We start from the raw sequence: 20,258 nt of genomic DNA on the forward strand, positions 1-20,258 counted from the left end.
AGCTGTACAGTTCTAAGGGTTGGAAGGATCAAAGTCAGTTACAGTAAAAGTAGTCCTTGACCTTAAGGTATGATAAATGAGACTCAAATTTCCATTGCTAAACAAGACAATTAAGTGAGTTTTGCCTCGTTTTTTTCTTGCTTGTTAAGTGAATCACTGCAGTTGTTACGTTAGTAACATGGTTGCAAAGTGAATCTGGCTTCCCCATTAACTTTGCTTGTCAGAAGGCTGCAAAAGATGATCATGTGATCCTGGGACTTGCAACTGGTGTGGGTTGCTGCTAGTGTTACTGCCGGTTTGCTTTGTCCACGTGCACGTGTACAGCTGCCTCTAAATTTTTTTTTTTTAGAGTTTAGAGTTTTATTAGTATTTGTAGGCCGCCCTTTTCCCTGAGGGGACTCAGGGCGGCTCACACAAAACCGGGAAGGGGGAATACAGACATTAAGATAGAAACATATAATAAAATAGTAAGCAACATACATTCATCATTCGGGAGGGGTAACTATCCTTATCCCCAGGCCTGACGGGCGTGCCAGTTCTTCAAGGCTATGCGGAAGGCTTGGACGGTGGAGAGGGTACGAATCTCCACCGGGAGCTCGTTCCAAAGGGTCGGGGCTACTGCTGAGAAGGCCCTCCTCCTTGTAGTTGCCAGCCGACACTGGCTGGCCGATGGGATACGGAGGAGGCCTAATCTATGGGATCTTATTGGTCGCAGGGATGTAATTGGCAGAAGGCGGTCTCTCAAGTATCCAGATCCACTGCCATGTAGGGCTTTATGGGTGACTAATAGCACCTTGAAGCGCATCCGGAGATCGACAGGTAGCCAGCGCAGCTCGCGGAGGATAGGTGTTATGCGGGTGAATCGGGGTGCACCCGCAATCACTCGCGCGGCTGCGTTCTGCACTAGCTGAAGTCGCCGGATGCTCCTCAAGGGCAGCCCCATGTAGAGCACATTGCAGTATTCCAGCCTAGAGGTCACAAGGGCCCGAGTGACTGTTGTGAGAGCCTCCCGATTCAGGTAGGGTCGCAACTGGCGCACCAGGCGAACCTGGGCGAATGCCCCCCTGGTCACAGCCGCTAAGTGGTGGTCAAATGACAGCTGTGGATCCAGGAGGACTCCCAAGTTGCGAACCCTCTCTGAGGGGTATAAAATTTGACCCCCCAGCCTGAGTGGTGGAATATTAGCCAAATCTTTGGGAGGAAAACACAACAGCCACTCGGTCTTTTCTGGGTTGAGCACAAGCTTGTTAACCCTCATCCAGTCCATAACGGCCTCAAGGCCCCGGCTCATCACGTCTACCGCTTCATTGAGTTGGCACGGGGCGGACAGATACAATTGAGTATCGTCCGCATATTGATGGTATCTAATCCCGTGCCTGCGGATGATCTCTCCCAGCGGTTTCATGTAGATGTTGAATAGTAGGGGGGATAAGACCGAGCCCTGAGGCACCCCATAATTTAGGGGCCTAGGGGACGATCTCTGCCCCCCCACTAACACCAACTGCGACCTGTCCGAGAGGTAGGAGGAGAACCACCGTAGCACGGTGCCTCCCACTCCCACCTCCCGCAGTCGTCGCAGAAGGATACCATGGTCGATGGTATCGAAAGCCGCTGAGAGGTCAAGGAGGACCAGGATGGAGGAATGTCCTTCATCTCTGGCTCTCCAGAGATCATCCATCAATGCGACCAAAGCGGTTTCTGTGCTGTAACCGGGCCTGAAGCCTGACTGGAAGGGGTCTAGATAGTTTGCTTCCTCCAAGGACCGTTGGAGCTGGAAGGCCACCACCTTCTCAACAACCTTCCCCAAGAAGGGAAGGTTGGAGACTGGACGATAGCTATTAAGAACAGCTGGATCCAAGGATGGTTTCTTCAGGAGGGGTCTCACCACCGCCGCTTTCAGTGTGGCGGGGAAGTTCCCCTCCCGAAGGGAGGCGGTTACAACCGCCTGGATCCAGCCTCGTGTCACCTCACTGCAGTTAGTAACCAGCCATGAGGGACACGGATCCAGAACACAGGTGGAGGTACTTACAGCTCTCATGGCCTTGTCCACATCCCCGGGGGTAACATCCTGAAACTCAACCCAGAGCTGTTCTACTTGGTCCCCCTGTGCCTCGGCTGGAACTGCGGGGGTGGAGTCCAAGTCCGACCGAAACCGAGCAATTTTGTCCGCTAAGAATTGGGCATACTCTTCAGCTCTGCCCTGCAAGGGTTCCCCCGCCTCCCTTTTGTTCAATAGGGAGCGGGTTATCCTAAACAGGGCGGCTGGACGGGACTCAGCGGATGCTACCAGGGTGGCTATGTGGGATCTTTTTGCTGCCCTAAGTGCCCTGGTGTATTCCCTGGTGCAGGTGGTTACCATTGCTCGGTTCGATTCGGACTTATCGGACCTCCAACGGTGCTCTAGGCATCTCCTCTGGCGCTTCATCTCCCGGAGTTCCTCGGTGAACCAAGGGGGTCTCCGGGATCCGCCGCCTCGGAGGAGCCGCAGTGGCGCAATCCGGTCGAGGGCCTCCGACGCTGCCGAGTGCCACGCAGCAGCCAGAGTCTCCACCGGACTGTGGGCGAAAGTGTCAGGAATAACCCCAAGCTCTGTCTGGAACCTTGACGGTTCCATAAGACGCCTGGGGCGGAACCACCTGGTCGGTTCCTCCTCCCTACAGTGGGGGTTTGGCCTCCGGAAGTCGAGCCTCAGTAGGCAGTGGTCTGACCACGACAGGGGTATGATGTCACTCCCCCTCAGACCAAGATCACAAATCCACTGCTCCGAGAGAAATACAAGGTCAAGCATGTGTCCCGCTGAATGGGTTGGGCCTCGAATTACTTGGGTCAAGCCCATGGCTGTCATGGAAGCCATGAACTCCTGCGCCCCATCAGAGTTTTCACCGAGCGACGGCAAGTTAAAGTCCCCCAGGACCATCAACCTAGGGAACTCACTTGCGAGCTCGGCTACCGACTCGAGGAGCGAGGGGAGGGCTGCTGCAACGCTGTTGGGAGGCAGGTACGTTAGCAGCAGACCCACTTGACCCTTGAGGTCCAACTTTAACAGCAAAGACTCACACCCGACAATCTCCGGAGCAGGGACCCTACGAGGAACTAACGACTCCCGGATAACAGCGGCCACACCCCCACCCCTTCCCTGGGCTCTCGGCTGATGCAGCACCTGAAATCCTTCTGGGCACAGCTCTACAAGGGGGACTCCTCCCTCTGGGCCCAGCCAGGTTTCAGTAATACATGCCAGGTCTGCCCTCTCGTCTAAAATTAAGTCCCGGACGAGAGGAGCTTTATGTACAACAGACCTGGCATTTAGCGACAACAGCCTGAGACCAGGGTCCTGACTACTTGCGCCATCTGGTCTTGGAGTGGGACTCCTAGGGCCGGAAGGAGGGATCTCTGTAATGTAGCGAACCCTCCTTCCCCGGTAATGGCCTGCCCTAAAGTCCCCGCCGTATCTGCCCCTCCCTGTTACGACCGCAATACCCCGACCCTCTCCCGTGTCTCTGGTCCCCTCAACCACCCCCGTGGCCCCCGCAACTCCCGGCAGGTCCTCCGAATCACGCATACTCATACACTCCCCCAAACAGTCCCCACGTAAAAGTTAAAAACACAAAATGTACAACAATATGATCATAAAAGTGGGACATTCATTCATCTCAAGCGTACCTCATGCATAGCCCATGCAAAGAAAGAAGAGAAAGATGAAAGAAAAGAAAGAAATTATAAATTGCGCAAAAATTAATTAGTTTAAGGTGCGAGTTCAGGCAGTAAAAATTGGCTCTCAATGTTCAGAATTGAAATGGCTGAGGACCAGTTATAGTTCAGATGGTATCTATGGGGGAGTGTCTTATAACCCCTCTCTTTTTCTATAGCTTTGTTAGTCATTAAAAAAAAGGTGCAAGTTCTGGGAAGGTCCAAAAAGTCCAGGATGGTTGAGGAAAGGAGAGGGCCTTCTTATGTACTGTAAGTACCCCCACTCGTCCAGTAGTGGCGCTATCTGTGGTAGCAGGTCCAAGGCGGCATCAGGCAACGATGGCCGTGGCAGATGAAAGTGCAGATAAAAGGGCAGATGAAAATGCAATCCAAAAAGTCCAAAGGCCGCACTCAGGGAGGAGTCAAATCTCAAACAGCAAAAGGCCCTGCAGTGACGGCGGCCCAGTGGAGGGGAGAGTGCACCGACAGGGGAGGCCAAGCCGAGGGGAGAGGAAGGGGGGTGCAATAGCAGCAGATGAAAACAACCTCCCATTCTCTCCCAGTGCTGTCCCAGGCTGACCGCCTTCTCCCTGGGGCGATGGATAGTCCAGTGCAAATCTAAAGACTCCTCACAGTCCTCACGGTCGGGAAGGCGCAGCTGAAAGTGCCGAAAAAGCTGAAAAACGCCGCCCAAAGGCATCATACGAGGGCCGCCTGAAAGCGGCGACCCAGCTGTTTGCTTCTTCAGCTGTTTGCTTCTTCTTCAGGTCCCCTGGAGCTCGCTCTCCTACAGGAACCTCTTCCCGCACCAGCCTAAGAGAAACTGCAATGGGAGCGGCAAAAACTAGCCATCCAGCCTAGCCACTTTGATGTTGGAATCCAGCTACCCCTTCCTCAGAGCGAAGCGTAGCGCAGATGTCAGGGGAGGGAGGGGAAAGGCTGCAGCGGCAATGGAAAGCCAGCCGCTCGGTTCGCCTAGCCCTGATGACAGCCCCTAAAAGCCGAGCCGCCGCGTTTTCAGGAACGGCCACAGCAACCAGAGACACAGACGAGGCAGAGAAAGTAGCAGAAGGGGGGGGGGAGATTCTCTCAGCCAGCAGATGGGGGAGAGTCGAGGCTCTCTCAGGCCAGCCGGGTCGCAAACGAACCTTCCAAACGGCACCCGGGCGGCGTCTTTAAAACGCTTCTCTGAATCAGCTGGGCCGCGGCGTCTTCCGGGCACCCCCGAACGGCGTCGGTGTTTTTCTTAAAAGGCAGCCTTGGAGAGCAATATCTCTCCAGTCCGCTGCCAGCACCAGACCCCCCGAGAAATCGCTCGTGCCCTGGTCTCTCTCTAGCTCGATTTCTGGGGGCAATTTCTCCTTCTTTGGCTGTTTTCCCGTATGGACGCCGGAGCGAAGGGCTCGGCAGCCATGTTCCTTCGCACATGCGCAAAATTGTTCTGCGCATGCACAGAACCTTTAAAAAAGGACTAAAACCATGCCGACAACACCAACAGCGACCAGGGAACTGGTTCAGAGGCGTGACCAACCTGGGTTGCTGCCGGTTCTATGACCCAGGCCAACATACCACTACCGGTCCGCCTGAACCGGTGCGAACCAGTAGCAACCCACCTCTTGACATGCAACTATCAGAAATATTAGCCAGTTGTCAGCATCTGAATTTTGATCATATGACTGGGATGATGTAAATATGAAAAATGGCCATGGGTCACTTTTCCCAGTGCCTTTGTAACTTTAAACAGGCACTAACAGGATGGTTGTAAGTCAAGGACTACTTTGAATGGCTCTCTTTAATGAATAGCAAAGATATCTAAGGGCTGAAAACTTTGAAAGCTGTGTGGACCAAGGTCATGAAGAAGACATTTGAGGCCAGACAGGGCAGTTACAATAAGGGTGACCAGATGTCAGCCATACCTCTCTCTGAGAAAGGACCTGCTTGCAATCTATGAAGACAGGGAAAAAGAAGCACAAGGTTTGGGACTGCTGTTTTCTGCTTTATTGTAACTTTTCTATCTTCCCTAATAATAAATAACCTTATCAAACAGCTGCATCCTTGAATCTCTACTGGGGGACTCTTTGAACAGCGTCTGTCACAGGTTTATTAAAAACTTTAAGAACCAAGATGTGAGATGGAAATTCTGTAGACAAAGCTCTTTCCCAAGAAAAAAAGACATTGATGTGGATGGTTGAGTGTTGTGATGTAGACTTTATTCATAGGATATATTTGGGTAAGGCTGGATTCTGAATTAGATGAGCCACGAGTCTGCACACAATCATGATTGGATATAAAGGTGATGGACGGATGAATCAGTGAGCTACACAGAAAAGGAAGGTGACAATCATTCTGTGAGTGAATCTGGAGAAATAATAATGAGGAAAAAATAAATATTCTATCAGGTGAGCTCAGTTTCTGATGACCAAATGGACATTTCTATGTAAGCTTTCTTGGTAGTGGCGTAGACAAAAATAAGAAAACAAATCAACTTCAGAAAAAGACGAGGAGTCCTTGGTGCTCTCTGAGCTGGGTTGTTTTCTTGCAAATATTTCATTATCCAAATTACTGTATTTTTTGGAGTATAAAATGCACCTTTCCCCATTCCCCCCAAAAGGTGAAAATCTGGGTGCATCTTATACACTGAATACAGCCTTTTTGGCCTCCTGAAACCCCGCCCCTTCATAAAAATGGACCTGCAGAGGGTTTGGGAGGCCTGCAAAGTGCTCCTGGGGGCTGGGGAAGGCAAAAAAGAAGCGAAAAATGGGCCAGTTTTTGTTCATTTTTGCCCCCCCCCCCTCCAGCTCCCAAGAGCACTTTGCAGGCCTCTCAAACTCTCCACATGCCCCGTTTTTCACAAAAAATGAGGCGTGCAGAGGGTTTGAGAAACCTGCAGAGTGCAAAAACTTTTTTTTAATTTACCTCTTCAAAATATTGGTGTGTCTTATACTCCAGTGTGTCTTAGACTCCATAATATGGTAGGTAACATCATTAGTAGAATATAAACCACTAGACCATGGGTGTCAAACTTGTGACGTCACGTTGTTAACGTATTATGATGTTTTTTCCCTTCACAGAGCTGTGGTGGGCGTGGCCTGCATGTGATGCATCCAGCCCACGGGCCGCCCGTTTGACACCCCTGTGCTAGAATTTAATGTGAGATCAAACCACATTCCTTTCTAGCACTGATGAGATTATCTAGTTTGGGTAATGAAACATCTACAAGAAAACAGTCTCGGAGAACAACAAGGACCCCTCATTTTAACTCTGAGCTACAAATATTCTCCTCTCTCGCTTAGAAAAAGATGTCAGAATCCGAAGAACGTAGAAAATAAATCAACCTCAGATCTGAAATGGAAGTGTTTCCTTTGCTGTTTGTTGCGACGTTTGGGTTGTAAGACTTGGAAGTCTTCCCAGATGATGCTGGGAAGTCCTTTGCGCTTTCACCAAATTGCTAAACCCAGAAATTCTCCTACATTTTTCCCCTACCAAATCTCATTCAATTTAGTGAAGTTGAATTTGCTTTAGAAATTCTTTTGAGGAGAGAGAAGAGCATTTTGCAGAAAGACTCAGAAATGGCAGCTGATGGTTTCTGCCTTTTGTTTGTTGTTAGTTGTGAAGTCGTGTCCGACCCATTGCGACCCCATGGACAACATTCCTCCAGGCTCTCCTGTCCTCTACCATCCTCTGGAGTCCATTTAAGTTCATGCCTACTGCTTTGGTACCTTGTGTTTAGTTATGGTCAAAAGTGCCGGTGAAATTCTCTATACTATCAATTTATCCTGCAGCTTCTCATACTTCCATTAAATCCCAAGGGAAAAGTCTCATGAGAGAATCCCTTCTCTCATTGGGATTTTTCAATAATAGTACTACCATCGTTGTTAAGGAGGAATCTTACCATGGAAAAATTATGGGAGAGAAACTAATCAAGGAGAGGAGCAACCTAGAACTAAGAAAATATTTACTGATAGTTAGAACAATTAATCAGTGGAACAATTTCCTTCCAGAAGTTGAATGCCCCAACACTGGAAGTTTTTAAAAAGAGATTGGACAGCCATTTGTCTGAAATGGTACAGGGTTCCCTGCCTGAGCAGGGGGTTAGACTTGAAGATCTCCAAGGTCTCTTCCAATTCTGCTGTTCTATTGTTCTCCTTCCCTGAAGAAACTTAGAGGCTCCATCACTTAATATCTCTTCCTGCATGTTCAGTGGAAAATTTCCTAAGCCATTTCCGCTTTAACTTCAGTCTCAGCCAAAGTGAAATTATAGTTGTGAATCAGCACAATATGCTAAGCCACAATCAAATCTACTCACATTATGGCTCTGCACATTGTGTGAATCAGGCTAGAGTCTAAAAGAAGGAAAGAAAATGTAAATTGCGCCCCACTTACTGCTGGTACAAGTAGTCCTCAATTTACAACCACAATTGAAACCAACATTTCTGTTGCTAAGCAAGACTGTTATTAAGTGTGTTTTGTCACATTTTACGACCTTTCTTGTTAAGTGAATCTCTGCAGTTTGTTAAATTTGTAACACGGTTGTTAAGTGAATCTGGCTTCTCCATTGATTTTGCTTGTTGGAAGTTCACAAAAGGTGATCACATGACCTCACAACATCGCAATCATTAGAAATATTAGCCAGTTGCCAAGGATCTGAATTTTGATCATGTAGCTCATCAAATTTGCAGATGACACTAAGCGGCAGGAATAGCCAACACCCCAGAAGACAAGCTCGGGATCCCAAAATATCTTGACAGACTTGAACAATAGGCTAACAAGGCCCTATACAACAAAATAAAATTTAATATGGAGAAAAGCAAGGTTTTTCTCCATATTAGGCAGGAAAAACCAAAGATACAAGTACAGATTAAGCGAAACTTGGTTCAAAAACAGTAACTGGGAGAAGGACTTTGGAGTCTTAGTGATGATCATTTAAACATGAGGTAGCAGTGTGCGGCGGCAGCCAAAAACGCTAATGCAATCCTTGGTTGTATAAACAAAGGCATAGAGTCAAAATCATGTGAAGTATTAGTACCGCTTTAAAAATCCTTAGTAAGGCCACACCTGGAATACTGCATCCAGTTTTGGTCACCTTATTACAAAAAAGATGTTGAGATTTTGGGCAAAAGTGCAAAGAAGTGCAACTAAGATGATTAAATGCTTAGAGACAAAATTGTGTGAAGAACAGTTGCAGGAATTGGATATGGCGAGTCTAGAGAAAAGAAGGTCTAGGAGTGACATGATAGCAGTATTCCATTATTTGGGGGGGGCTGCCACAAAGAAGAGGGGGGTAAGTTTATTTTCCAAAGCACCAGAGGGCAGGACAAGAAACAATGGATGGAAACTAATCAAGAAATTAAGGAGAAACTTCCAGTGAGGACAATTAATCAGTAAAACAGCTTGCCTTCAGAAATCGTGGGTGAACGTTCCATCACTGGAGGTTTTTAAGAAGAGACTGGACGGGCACCTATCTGAAATGGTATAGGTTCCCCTGCTTGAGCAGTGGGTTTGACTAGAAGACCTCCAAGGTCCCTTCCAGCTCTATTCTGATTGAAATGACCATGGTTATGTTGTAAAAGTTCTAAGTGTGAAAAATGGGCATGTCACTTTTTTCAGCACCATTGTAACTTTGCACAGTGACTAAATGAATGATTATAAGTCAAAGATTATCTATCTCATTCCATCCATCCTGGAGAAGAAAGCTATTTGTTTGCGTCTCTCCTCTTTTCCCCCTTTCTCTCTCTTATCCCTTGCAGTTGATTTATCCTTTGCAATGTTCTTTTTTTTTTTAGGCTTTTTTATTTGCTGCCAAATAAATAATCTGCCAAGATTATTTCTGTGGGGTCTGGGCAAGCCATTTGCCCTGGTCCGACTTAGCATTGCATCGTATTCTTTGGGTGTGAGACACTATTGATTATTCTGCAGCTGCTTTGTAATGCAATATATGGCCTTCATAAACTGGGTTGCCATTCAGAGGAGTTTAACAAGCTGTGTTAACGTTAGACTTGTCTGGGTTTTAATGCCGAGCTGCAAATAAAGCAAGAACATGTTTTGGAAGACTGAATTCTTATACACTAACGTCGAGATGCATCCCAATTCATAAATTGTGTTGCTGACACTTTACGATCTCATAAACTGGAAGCAAAAGGCAGACAAATGGTCTTGAATCTCGAGGGACTAATAATTTAAATCACCGAGGCACAACTTAATTCAAGCAGCACTTACATGAGAATTTTCTTTCCTGCATATCCCAAGGAGCAGGCAAAAATGAAAAGTGCAAGAGAAAGCCCAGTCAGAAACCTGAAAAGAAAAATAAAGCAATCAAATCCTCTCTAACTCATTTTATATTCATGCCAAGAGCTGTGGCAAGCATCTGAAAACAGCTGAAGATCATTTCTGCAGTTGGTCAAAGGAGTTCAGATATTTTATTTCAGGCTATTGTAAATTTTGATAGCAGAAGTAAAATGGGCAAAGCTCAATCATAACAGCACTAAAGGTAAAGGTTCCCCTCGCACATATGTGCTAGTCGTTCCCGACTCTAGGGGGCGGTGCTCATCCCCATTTCAAAGCTGAAAAGCCAGCGCTGTCTGAAGACATCTCCATGGTCATGTGGCCGGCATGACTAAACACCGAAGGCACACGGAATGCTGTTACCTTTCCACCAAAAGTGGCCCCTATTTTTCCATTTCGAATTTTTAGGTTGGCAAAAGCTGGGACAAGTAACAGGAGCTGACTCTGTTACGCAGCACTAGGGATAATAGTACTAGAAGTCTTTTAAAGGGAAGGAACCAGAAACAGAGCATATCTTGGAAAAAGCAAGAGATCGTTTCATGCCCATTTGGTTGGGATCCAGGTTCAGTTCCCTTCAGGAACATTGTCTGGAGTTACGCTTTTTGGTCTAAGCCATTATATTTTAACTATAATTTGTTGAGGAAGCCATGCTTCATTCACAAGGCCCTACCTAAAATGAGCATTCATAACCTGAAGTGGTTGAATTTAGACAAAATGCTATGCTAAAACACAGCTAATTCCATTTATGGTTTAGCATAAAGTATGAACTCAGCTGCACAAGGATTTCATAAAACAAGAAGAATATTCATTCATTCATTGGATATATATGGCCTCCCACTCAGTGACTCTAGGCAATTTACAAAAAATAAACCCAATATACAAAGAGTAAAAATAATAACCCCTCACCCACTCCCTGGTGACTGCAAGCACTCATACAAGCCACTTGATAGGATCCAATCTGGGTGAGTCATCGGATCCAGAGGTTTTGTCTTCCAAGCTTTCGGACTCATGCTGGAGCCAGAGAGAAGTTCCTTGAAGATGGGCTCGAGCGCTCAGAAGACAAAACCTCTGGTTTTGTATCTTGCAACATTATCCTGGGACATGTATATTTGCCTTCCTCCACTTGATAGGCTCCATTCCACTCTGGGTTCCCGAGGTCCTTTGGCAGAACCAGGTCTTCAGGCCTTGGGAAAGAATATCAGACTGGGGGACCAGTCTAATTTCCCGAGGAATGATGTTCCAAAGGGAGGGAGCCACCACAGAGAAGGTCCTACTTTTGGCCCTACCAAATGCACCTCCTTAGGACAGGGGACATGCATCATTCCCACCCTACCTGCTTTGCTGGGTCAGGTGGATTTAACCAGGAAGAGACGGTCCTTCAAGCCATGTAAGGCTTTAAAGGTGACAACCAGCACTCTGAAACAAATAGGCAATCAATACAGCTCCCATAGGAGACGTGACACATTCACATGTTACAGGGTCTATGCAGAGATTTCAGAGATATATCAGGCCATCCAGCTTGATTCTAATGTGATTTACAAGTACAGCTACTGTTGTGATTGATGCATATTTACTTCCACACAAACATCTATAAATTATTTGGAGGTAAGGCTTGCTTTCAGTGAAAATTTTGGTGCATGTTTACCAAGAAGTGAGTCTTCTTTTTATCTTCCATAGAAGCTACGTCCAGGAAAATAAACATAGCTTCTCAGCCCTGCATCAATTAGCAATATTCAAATTAATTAAATTGGCCTGGGGGATATTTGATTATTTGAGCATTGGTTTCATATAGCAGCTCCAATACCATATTTTTCCATTTGTAAGCACTCTAGCTTCCTCAGCCCCACGGTGTCCGACTTTGGCAACTTTAAGATTTATGAACTTCAACTCGCAGAATTCCTCAGCCAACATGGGAATTCTGGAAGTTGAAGTCCACAAGTCTTAAAGTTACCAAGGTTGGACACGCCTGCTCAGCACAATTTACCTAACAGAAGCAAACCAAGTTAAGATATGGTGGGACATCACTTTCCTATACAAAGATATTATCAGTTTTGTGAATAATATAGATGGAAATGATACTCTCTGGTTACACACACCTGGTCTGTTAGATGGTGAAATGGGCAAACAGGGCTAAATCCATCAGTGTTGGTGTGGTACAGTCAGAGTCTTCTGCCAAATTTTCTCAAATTATTTTTTGCAGAATTATACATTGTCTTATAGGGACGTGGTGGCTCATTGGCTAAGACGCTAAGCTTATCGATCAGAAAAGTCAGCAGTTTGGCAGTTCGAATCCCTAGCACTGCGTAACAGAATGAGTTCCTGTTACTTGTCCCAGCTTCTGCCAACCTAGCAGTTCAAAAGCAGGTTAAAATGCAAGTAGAAAAATAGGAACCAACTTTGGTGGGAGGGTAACAGTGCTCCGTGCACCTTTGGTGTTTAGTCATGTCAGCCACATGACCACGGAGACATCTTCGGACAGTGCTGGCTCTTCAGTTTCAAAACGGAGATGAGCACCGCCCCCTAGAGTCAGGAAAGACTAGCACATATGTGCAAGGAGAACCTTTACCTTTATTTTACATTGTCTTACATAATGGTCCCTTATACATTTGGACGGTGAATCAGGTTTGATAATTCTAGGAACAAGAATTATCTCAAGTGTAAATGGAGCGTAGTTATAGGAGGAGAATTTAACTCCTGTGCCAATTCATAAAAATCAAGTTGCATTAGATTAAATTGGATGACTCATAGGTGGCATTTCTGCTGCCAGTACACATTTGTTATGCTTCTGCATTTATCTTGCGAAACAGCTTCCCTCCTACATCCAAGCACATCTTCACTCCACTTTATGCCTCTGAAAATAATAGTTCCCTGCAAAAGTTTCTACTACAATGATTGTGTTGTAGCCACAAGAGCCTTCTCAGCCTTAGTGGGTCATCCTTAGATTGAGTTATGCTCAATTTTATGACCCTTTTGCCACTGTTGTTAAGTGAATCATACAGTCCGTAAGTGCCCTAGAATAAGATTATCTGGATTTTTATCCATCAGATTGATTAGATCCATGTATGGGGCAGAGTTTATATATTGTAACTTTCTCATAAGATTCAGAGAAAGGGTAAGTTGCTACAAGGCGGCTTAAAGGGAAGAGGGGAAGGAGGAAATATTTTCCAATTTAATTGCACAAATTAAAGTGGCAGAGAAATGATATAGTAAGCTATTGCTCAATTGCTAAAACTCAGTCATTTATACTCCTTAGTTTTCCACTCCTAAGATTATTGTGCTTAATCAGAGTACTCATTCATCCAAAAAGAGAGAGGGGGGAGAGAGAGAGGCAGGGGGGAGAGGAAGAGAGACTATGAGGCTATGGTGATGTTTCTGGACATTTGTACATAAACCCCAGAAAAGTCTTGTTCTTATACCTACCCACAATAAAGAGAAAAAAATTGCCATTTTTTCCCACCAGATTCTCCCTTTCCTTTCCTTCCTCTCCCTCCCATGACAATCATTTTCCCATCAGAACTTCCTTTCCAGTATGGAGGATTAGTCCCTACATACTTGACTTGCTAGATTCAGAAGACAGCAAATGAAATTGCCATTAAAAAAATTGCAGGTATCTTTCAATTAATGACAGCAATAGGGACTGGGATTGCCATTGCTTAGCAACGTGGTTGGAAAGCATGATGTCACTTGTCCACATCACTTTACTACGGCAGTTCTGGCACTTCTGGCTGCTGTTGTTAAGTGAATCCCACATGGTCTCCACAAGCGAAGCAAATGGGGAAGCCGGGGGAAGTTTTCTATTGTGGAGAGCCACAGTGGTTAGAGTGGTTAGAGTGTAGTACTGCAGGCTACTCCTGCTGATCACCAGCTGCTAGCAGTTTTGCAGATCCAATCTCACCAGTCTCAAGGTTGACTCAGCCTTCCATCCTTCCAAGATGGGGAAAATGAGGACCCAGATTGTTTAGTTAGGGCAATATGCTGACTCTGTAAACTGCTTAGAGAGGGCTGTAAAACACTGTGAAGTGATATATAAGTCTTATGTGCTATTGCTATTGCTATCGTTTCTGGTGATAAGGGTTTGGGAGAGGGGTCATATTTCCCACTGTTTTTATTATTTTGGGAAAGAAGTAAAATGTTTTGCTTAATTCACACATTTTGCATGTTTCATGCCCTTCTTCAGCCGTGTTTTTCTCAGTAGTGGATCAAGTTGGATTCTACTCCATGCCATTTCTCCTGAACTGTTCATCTGGCTACGATGTACAGCTGACATACTGGCTGAAGTAGGAGACAGTGTCCCTCACAATTCTCCACGCATCCCTTCTTCCATGCCTGTGATCTGTCATCTGAGCTACTTCTCAATGTGGGCTTTACTCTCCTTTAAAAAGAGCACTAAATTGATGTCCAAGAAGTGGCCCACTGACAACCATGTATGCAGGATGGCACCCATGGGAATTCTATACATCCAGTCTCTTGCGGGGGGGGGGGAACGGTGTCAGGTAACTTGAGAGTTGCTTGCACATGCTTTACAAGCATCTGTCTGCACTTCTCCATTCCCATCCTCATCTCACTACTCTTCAAGAGAATGATTGGCAAGTAATGCTTGGTGGGAAGATAAAGTCAGAGGAATCCACCAACTTTTCTTTATTTGAGTCACGATGGCGCAGTGGTTGGAGTGCAGTACTGCAGGCTACTTCTGCTGCATGCTGGCTGCCTACCATGTGGCAGTTCAAATCCTACCAGGCTCAAGATTGACTTAGCCTTCCATCCTTCTGAGGTGGGTAAAATGAGGACTCAAATTGTTGGTGGCAATATGCTGACTGTAACCTGCTTAGAGAGGGCTGTAAAGCACTGTAAAATGGTATAGAAATCTAAGTGCTATTACTATTAGTCCCAAATTAAAACTACAACATCACTTAGTGGCTCTAATAGGACAGCTTGAATACCGCACAGCAAATTCTATGCTCAGGGACAGAAAAAAATAGAAAAATCAGAAAAAGGGAGTTTTTGGAGAAGATTCAGTTATGTGGGCTACCCTAAGTACTCATCGCTCTTCCAGGAGCCCTCTGTTAATTTCCTTTATGGGTTCGCATGACAGAGCTCACCAGGGAAGGTTACACCCAAAGCTGTTTGGAGCTAAAATTAATTCTCTCTAACCCCAGCACTAGGGTGTATCTAGGCTGCAAGGATTCAGGCTGACCACTAGATGGCACCACAGAGTTAGAGTTTTCTACTGTGGACCAACTAAACTTTTAATGCAAATATGGCCTTCATTATTGCCACTGACACTGATGACACATGCAGTTACAGGATTTATATCTCTCCAAAAGGTTGACAGATTATTATGGTTTGGAAAAAGATCAGTGCCCTGTTATTTTTTTAGACATCTTTGAAACCACAAATGTCCTGAGCCATAGGCCATTCTCCACTTCTGATCTTGGAGTACTTAACGTAGTAAACCATTTCCGATTTTTTTTTGAAATGTACTTCTACCCAGCCTTTTTTTGTCTAGTAACTGCTGGCTTCCCTTCATTTTATGACTTAGACGTGGATTCAAGTAAAGATATAGAATGCACATCTGCTTACAAGAATCACAACTGCTCCAAGGGATGGGTAACCACCCAGAGAGGGCCATTTCTCTTGAACTTGCTTACCTGAATCATAAAGCGGATTTGCACTGCGGATTCCCAGCTTCTGATGAGAGCTGGGGCTGCCAACTCTTCTCATCCATTTCTTTCTTTGCGGGGGGTGGAGGCGATTTTATTATTTTTAAATGCAAATAATACAAACATAGTACATATACATCTAAATCCAAAAAAAAAAGAAAGAAAGGAAAAGGGAAAAAAACTAATATTACAGTCTACCCCCCACCCCCCGGAGACCCTGTTTCCCCCCCCCTTATATTTCTCTGTCTATAAGAACTAAGATATACAATATATTCCAGTTGTGCCCTTATCCCCTCCAGAACAACATATATTCTTGAGCAGATTTATTCCCTTTGCCTCCACCAACACTGATTTTATAAAATCCCCCCCATATGTCATTATAATTGTTTGCTTTGATCATTCCTTTTGAAATTTAATTTCTGTTGTTAATTTATCATTTGTTGCATTCTTATCATCCATGTCTGTAATGTTCAGCAAACTGAAAGAAAAAGAAAAGAGCAGAGCGAACTTCCGGTTTGCCCGATGGGCCTGTTTTTCACCCTCCCCAGGCTCCGGAGGCTTTTCTGAAGCCTAGGGAGGGCGAAAATGGCCTCCGCCGGCCCTCTGGAAGGTCGAAAATCAGCTGAGGGCTGCCATGCTGGAAAATATGACTCCGCGTGCCACCTGTGCCATAGGTTCGCCATCACGGGTATATTATGTCATTGCTTAGTTTGTTTGGCAAGTTTTTAACCCTATGTTAATCTTTCATAGTCACTTGGTGAGGTAGACAGCCATCTAATTGAATGAATGAATGAATGTTTTCTAATGCAGAACTCCAATTTGTTGGAGGTTTGATGCAAATCACTAGCCAGGGGTGAAGCCAAAACAAAATATGAGGAGAGTCTCCAATTCTCTGCCTTGCAGATGCCCCATATTTCTATACCCACAGTTGCCTTTTTCTTTCTGACACTTTCTTTTTCTCTGTCCAGAAAACTCCATAGGAAAGAATGACCTTTGACTCCCATAGGTGTTAGAGAAAAGGTACTTTTACTAGAGATGATGAGTGCGGCGTGGATGAGGCAAGCTCTGAGGAAAAACCGTGCGAAAATCATACATTGAACGCATTCCTCAATGTCCAAAACCTCCCCATTGGGAGAGCAGTCCAATCAGGTCTCATTCTAATGTTTTGGGAACTTGGTGCCTCAGGCACCAGTGCAAATTCATTTCCCAGGACTGGAGCTCAGCAGATGGCTCGGTCTGGCACTGCTGGTTCCAGTTAATGTCCATACTCCCCAATTTCCTGTAGCATTCAGACCATGAGCTGCACAAGAGTGTATACAGTGCTACTGGGGATGAGGCAGTGATGTCACTGCAGGATTATCAACTGCGCCTGGTGGTTTGGAGGCAACCAGGTTCCATCCATTTTAAACAATAATCTTTTTAACTATATAATAATACTCTGGGTGGCTCTAAGCTCACACATTCACAAAACCATGTCAGAGTTTGTTGCATAAATTCAAAGCCAGAACCACACATGGATAACTGATGCAGCAGGATTCATTAACTTCTTTATATACATCATAATAGATGAATAAATGTACAATACCAATAAGTGATTCTTCCAAGTAAACACAAGGCAGGAGAGTTACAGGCAAGCACAAGCAGTTAGTTTCATTTCAGCAGATAAGGCCTTACAGACAGCTAGTTTACTTCTCAGAGCAGCAGACTGCTTAAGTTTCTGTTTAAATTCTTTGTACAGACTCAGAAGATTTAAGCTCCCATTGGCTGACTTAGTTGTTATGCCTATTCATTGACTGACCTTGTTCCAGTGGTGGGATTTGGATCCCGTTCCAACCGGTATGGTTGGAATGGCCCGGCGTCATCCACATGGACGTGCGCAGTACGTGCATGCATCGTACTATACAGCAACTCCTCCGCAACCCTCTGCAACGCTCCAGCTGCTCAGCGGAGCGTCGCATAGGTGCTGTACACAGCACACGCAGAAGCGCTGAAGATTTTAAAGACAGGTAAGGAGTACGGGCAGGTAGGTGGGCCCTCCGGAGCACCATACCGGAATGGTACCCGATGCTCCAGGCAGGCTCCAGTATGCCCGTACCGGGGCATACCATCTGCAACCCACCATTGCCTTGTTCCCATGTCTCTCCCAGTCATGAATATTTTAACAAACCACATAAGTATTGCTGGTCCTCAACTAACAGCCATATTGCTAAGCGAGGCAGTTGTTAAGTGAGTTTTGCCCCATTTTAGGACATTTTGTCATCACATTTATTAAGTGAATTACTTCAATTGATAAATGAATCTTGCGGCCATTAAAGCATCTGACTTTCCCCATTGACTTTGCTTGTTGGAAGCTGCCTGGGAAGGTTACAAACGACCCTGGGACTCTGCAACAGTCATAAATACAGTACATGCCAGTTGCCAAGTATTTGAATTCTGATCATGTGACCACAGGGATGCTGCAATGGTTGTAAATGTGAAAACTGGTCATATGTTACTTTTTTCAGTGCCATTGTAACTTCAAACGGTCCCTAAATGAATGGCTGTATGTCGAGGACTATCTGTACATAATACAAAATGTGCTACCCAGACCAGTCAATGCCTTCTTTCCAATTTAGTTGTGAGCATGGTGGAAAGCAGAAACAGCAAAGGGCGTCTGTAAACTTAGTTTTAGGAAATATAACTGACAGGAAGAGATGTGCTGCCAGCAATTGGGAGAAGGAAGTGAGTGAAGGAGAGAGATAGTAGCCAGACTCATTGTTCACTTGGGCCAACATGGTTTGTCGCAAAGATGGCAACCTCAAGTCTATTGATTGTCTAGATTGTGGCTGTCAAACTCGATTTCATTGAGGGCCACATAAGGGTTGTGTTTGATCTTGGGGGCCAAGGTCGGCGTGGTCAGCTCGACGTCACTCATGTCGGAGGCATCTGTGGTAGCCTGCCCGTGGCTTGCACCTCCCTCCCTCCCATCTTTCCTTCTTTTTCTTTTTTCTTTCCTTTTTCCCTTTCTCCTTTCCTGTCCCTTCTTGCATGCTCAAATGCAAAAAGGGAAACATTTCTCCTTTTGTTTTGTTTTGCTTTTAGTTTGTTTTGCTAGCCCTCTGCCAGAGAAAACAGAGCAATGGAGGGACCATGCGTGGCCCCTGGGCTCCATTTTTGGCCACGACAGCTCCTGCAACCCTCTGCCAGTGGAAATGGAGTTGGGAGTGCTGATAGCCCTCCCAGACTCCATTTTCACTGGCAGAGGCACCGCAGGCCAGTCCGCTGTTTTCTGTAGACAGAGGCCCTGCATGCCAGATCTAAGCAACCCACTGGTCGGATTCCACCCCTTGAGTTTGACACCCCGGTCTGGGTTGAAACTTGGGTCTCTTTGGACAAACTATCTACAGGTAGTGCTTGATTTACAACCATTCATTTCGTGACCATAGTTATGACAGCACTGAAAAAAGTGACTTACGACCGTCGTTCACCCTTACAACCATTGCAGCATCCCCATGGTCACGTGATCAGAACTTGCATGCTTGGCAACTGGTTCATATTTATGATGGTTGCTATGTCCTGGGCTCATGTGATCCCCTTTTGCGACCTTCTGACAAGCAAAGTCAACGGGGAAGCCAGATTCACTTTAACAACCATGTTACTAACTTAGCAACTGAGAGTGATTCACTTAACAAATGTGGCAAGAGAGGTCATAAAATGGGGCAAAACCCACTTAACAACTGTCTCACTTAGCAATGGAAATTTTGGGCTCAATCGTGGTCATTGTTTAAGGATAACCTATTGAAAGGACCCCTGAAGGATTAGCGCATACACAGAGTATAGCCTAATTCAGCTTTTGTTAAATTGCTGTTGACAGAAGCTCCATCATAACTTAATGTGCCAACTTCATAGATAAAACTTCTAGGTGAATTGCCAAGCTTAGCCTAGTAAAGTAACAAGTGGATTCTGCAAAATAACCTTGCTTGCAACTTGAAATGTATGATCAGCATTCCCTAACAAAGCTCTGTCTTATATGCCAGAAAATGTATTTCTTTCCTCTTCTAAGGTCCATTGTTTTCAGTGTGCTGAGAAAAATCATGAGGTTTGTGTAACATGAAATAACATTTCTAACACTATGACGATCTGTGCAAGCTGTGTAAGACTATAAGAAGATTGAAAAAAGTTTTTTTTTCACTAGACGGTGGGGCTCGTGTCTGTTTTTCTCTCTCTCTATGCCTGCTCTATTAAGGTGGAAGACAAAAATGCCGTCAAGTCTTTTTGCTTTCTGCATCAGTAGCCTCGTGTTCAGAGTTTCATTGGAATTATCAGATTCTGAGCTGAATTCGAAAACCTTACACTATATTAGTGACAATTCCTTCGAGGCGCTTTATAATATTTGAATAAACACAAGTTCTCTGCTTCATGTATTTCAGACGACACCAGGTTTATAGAGAAGAGCGCAACCTAACCGTGGGTTCAGGGGTTCAGCTCCGACACGAGGCAAGCTGGTTTCAGTTCCACCTGGGGATCAATCGCCACGCCTTGTATCCACGGGCCAGCCCTATGGTGGATCAACTCCTTAGGGACACACAGAGGTTTAGTACCATCAGTGCTGGTAGGTAATGCTTCAAATCCTTCTTAAAGGAGGGCTGA

The 20,258-nt window shown here is 45.4% G+C and overlaps 1 protein-coding gene across 1 annotated transcript in view; it reads left to right on the top strand.

Annotated features, from left to right (window-relative positions):
- The window catches only part of FAM20A (FAM20A golgi associated secretory pathway pseudokinase), a 68,265-nt gene that overhangs the window by 15,727 nt on the left and 32,280 nt on the right, over positions 1–20,258 (top strand). Inside the window, exon 2 of the mRNA XM_087710207.1 lies at positions 20,039–20,220. Coding sequence (XP_087566333.1) covers positions 20,039–20,220 — 182 coding nt within the window. The remainder of the gene's footprint in view (positions 1–20,038; positions 20,221–20,258) is intronic.

This window comes from Thamnophis sirtalis, unplaced genomic scaffold (genome assembly GCF_051295495.1).
Source record: "Thamnophis sirtalis isolate CommonGarterSnake01/CBP01778 unplaced genomic scaffold, rThaSir2_p1.2 scaffold_3, whole genome shotgun sequence".
NCBI lineage: Eukaryota > Metazoa > Chordata > Lepidosauria > Squamata > Natricidae > Thamnophis > Thamnophis sirtalis.